General features: G+C 46.0%; 1 protein-coding gene across 1 annotated transcript in view; it reads left to right on the top strand.

The window, feature by feature from the left end:
• Positions 1–2,518, top strand: part of NRIP2 (nuclear receptor interacting protein 2) — an 11,674-nt gene extending 9,156 nt beyond the window's left edge. The window contains exons 6-7 of the mRNA XM_018576426.1: positions 955–1,007; positions 2,232–2,518. Of these exons, the coding sequence (XP_018431928.1) occupies positions 955–1,007; positions 2,232–2,354 (176 nt within the window). The 3' untranslated portion in view covers positions 2,355–2,518. The remainder of the gene's footprint in view (positions 1–954; positions 1,008–2,231) is intronic.
• Positions 2,519–3,487: the final 969 nt, after the last annotated feature.

Here is a 3,487-nt window from a genome sequence, read left to right as displayed (position 1 = left end):
ATGCTATCTAAAAATGCCATTTACAGAAAGACATTGATGCCTTCCTGGTGGGCAGGGTAGAAGACAGGTACTCTTAGACCCATAGTTCTCTGCTGGTGGGTCGCAACCCAAAAGTGGGTCGTGGTTTAGTGTTCAGTGGGTCGTCACATGCCTTCTACTGCTGTAGGCGAGAGGCTCCTCAGCCTCCCCCTATCCAGCACTGTCAGTTCAAAATATGCTGCCCAGCGTCAAGTGTCAGCTTGAGGTGGGGTGGTCTGGAGCTATGGCCGCCAAGGGAGCTGCATCCATACATGCATTGCTTACAGCTTCCTCTCGTGTCCTGTAGAGGTGCCTGGACCGGAGTGATGTCACATTCTGGCTCCCAGCACCTCTACAGGGAGCTGTACAAGCAATGCACATATGGATGGAGCTCCTTCACAGCACAGCAGCCCGCACTGAACCCCATGCTGAGGATCCACTCCAGCTCTCATAAGGCAGGGAGACTGGGGGGAACTTAAAAAAGAAAAACATTTTTTGGGGGCGTGCGTATGTGAGAATGTTTGCGGTTGTGTGCGTCTGTCTTTGTTTTTGAGTGTCCATTCACACTAGTGCAGTACCATGCATTTGCACTTACTGCAGGTTCTGGTGCAGGAGGTGCGTTGCCATTTCCCTGCACCGGAACGTGCGGTACTGCAATGCCGTGCTTTCCAGTGCGGTGCGACTCGGGTCGGGACTGAATGACCAAAGACAAGTGTGGCCCCCGAGGTTACACAGCTTGAGAACCGCTGTCTTAGACAATTGAACTGCTGCTTTCTTTGCTTTTCATGCGTCTGCTTACACTTGTCTTCTCAGGGCCAGTGACAGTGAGCAGTACACACCGACACAGGGTAGGCGATATCAGCATACTGATGATCACAGGGATTTGTACTTTTAGGTGTTTGCAGTGGAATTGATTTGTTTCCCCCCCCCTAACAGATGACGGCAGTGCAGAATTCAGCATCGGTCTGGACACATTGGTAAAGCTCAAGGTATGTCCTGCAATTTCCCTTCTACAGCGGTAGGTTGAGACACAGGGTGGGCCTCATCTTGACTGCTACTCATAATATTTTCATGCTTGCTGTACCATATTTCCATTACTATGTTACACATACACACTAGATTTTTTATTTTGCAGTTTTCTGTATCACCCACATCAAAAAATTGATGGTGAAAACAATGTTTTTAAAGCATTAAAGTAGAACCTATCATCAGAAATATGTTTTCATGCCAAGTGCAGGATGCTGAGTAATGTGCAAAGCTGGCCATACAAGTATTGCATTTCAGCCAATTACTGATCCGTGGGCGGCTGTGACAGCACCACCCAGTACATCAACCAGGTGGTGTCGGCAAGTGGAAAAAGGTCAGCTGACATTCAGGGCCAGATTTCCCACAAAGCCAACCAAGGCCCGGCCTTGGGGCAGCAGGGAGTAGAGGGGCAGCAGGGGTGGGGAATTCCTATCTCCTGATGCCAGGGACATGCAGTTCTGGCTGTCTGGCGAGTAGTTTTTTTCTACATTTAGCCCACGCTAAATAATGTAGATGAGGGAATCAAACGCTTTTTCTATTTCAGCCACGGGGCCCAACAAGAACAATCACAATGTGTATGGCCAGTTTAGTGTAATATTTCTAGGTATTTCTTACCTCTCACAGAGATTGCAGTACTCCCCTAACAATGTCTTCATCTGATTTATGCTCCAGAAGGACGTCACCATCTTAGTTCAGGCATCATCCAGGGTCACCATTTACTTCCTGGATTGAGATGTCAGCTCAGAGACGCCACAATTATGTAAATACCGGGGTCTGTGCAGTTCATGGCAGTTTTTACCAATGTCTAACACAGATCAGCCCCTGCTGCAGCCTCTCACCTTGCGTTACAAAGTTACAATGTTGCAGTCTGATCACTGGGAGAGGAGACTGGGGAAATGCTTCCTCCTACCTGCAGCAGACTGATGACGTCATCTTCAGTCATTAGACTGAAGCTCCACAATGGGTTTTTAATTATAAAAGGAGTTTGTTTAATACATAGTACTGTTGCTGTATATGGTGACATGTCAGGAATGTATTCATGCGGACTTGTAAAGTTATTACAAAGTTCCACATTAATGTAAACAAATACAACTAATTATGTAAATCTAAAAATCTCATGAACAAGATTAGAGTTTTCCTGTGAAACGCTTTTCACAATGTTTACTATGATTCCTTGTCTTCCGCAGAGCTGCATAGATCTGGAGCATGGTGTCCTGAAAACCCCTTCACAAGTCATTCCATTTCTGACTTTCTTCAACAACCACCCAGAGGCAGAGAAGACCTCCACTACCCCTGCCTCAAACCAGTGAGCTCTCAGGCGCCACCCGCTGGCAGGGGAGCAAACTGACCGAGAAGCACAAGTCCAGCCAACCCTCTCTACACTGTGTTCGTGGACAATTTTTCTGCATGCCCTTACAAGGCCGGGATAAAATAAAGAGACGTTTGTATGCCGCTGTGTGTTGCAAAACAAAAGTGTTATTTTTAGAGGTATTCCAGGAAAAGTTTGAACTGACCAATCTGTGACCATTCTTTATAAAGGAAGACATTTTCACAGACTGCGCAGTGTGACTGTGTTCTTTATAGATACAAAGTCCCAGAACTCAGCAGTGGTATCTCCCATCAGCACACAAACACTCCATTTTGGAAAGGAAGGTATACAATGTAACAATGACAGCAGGCATTTCATGTCACTGTATTGAGGACAAGAGACATAAATCACATGACCTCTTACATGCCTAAAGTAGATCAAACCTTGTTTTAGTTTTAGATAGAGCAAGGAAGAGTTATAACCAGTCTCAGGTTTAGGGATGCACCGATACTAGTATCGGTATCGGTGCCGATACCGAGTATTTGGGTGAGTACTCGGCCCAAATGCTCCGATACCTAGCACAAGTACTTCCTGTATCAGGAAGCCGGGCAGCGAATCATTACACGCTGCCCGTTTTCCTGATTGTCCAGGAAACGGCTCCATGCTCTCTCGTCACTTGTGATGAGAGAGCATGGAGCCGACTTCCCGGCCAATCTGGAAGCCTGGTAGCGTGCAATGACGCGCTGCCCGGCTTCCCGATTGGTCAGGAAGCTAGCAAATCCGGAAACCGGGCGCCGTGTAATGACTTATGAATCATAATATTAAGAAAGTGACCTCAAAGCATTAGTTTGTATTGCTTTAGAAAAAATGTGACCTGTCCCTTTAAGAAAAAGTATCGGTAATTGGTATCTGCGAGTACTTGAGCAAAAGTATTGGTACTCGTACTCGGTCTTAAAAAAGTGGTATCGGTGCATCCCTACTCAGGTTTGTTTGTTTTTTTTTTTTTTACAATCTGTATCCCATTGAGAAGATTTCCATCTACTTCCTGTCTGATAAGCTCAACAGAAAGTGAGAGGAAATCCCTCCAAAATAAATGAGAAAAATCTGGTGGTCGGCTGAACTAGTGTCTCAATT

Source organism: Nanorana parkeri, unplaced genomic scaffold, assembly GCF_000935625.1.
Source record: "Nanorana parkeri isolate BGI_ZX_2015 unplaced genomic scaffold, ASM93562v1 scaffold67, whole genome shotgun sequence".
Taxonomy (NCBI): domain Eukaryota; kingdom Metazoa; phylum Chordata; class Amphibia; order Anura; family Dicroglossidae; genus Nanorana; species Nanorana parkeri.
Note: the sequence above shows the minus strand (reverse complement) of the source record. Positions and strands in the feature narration are given on the sequence as shown.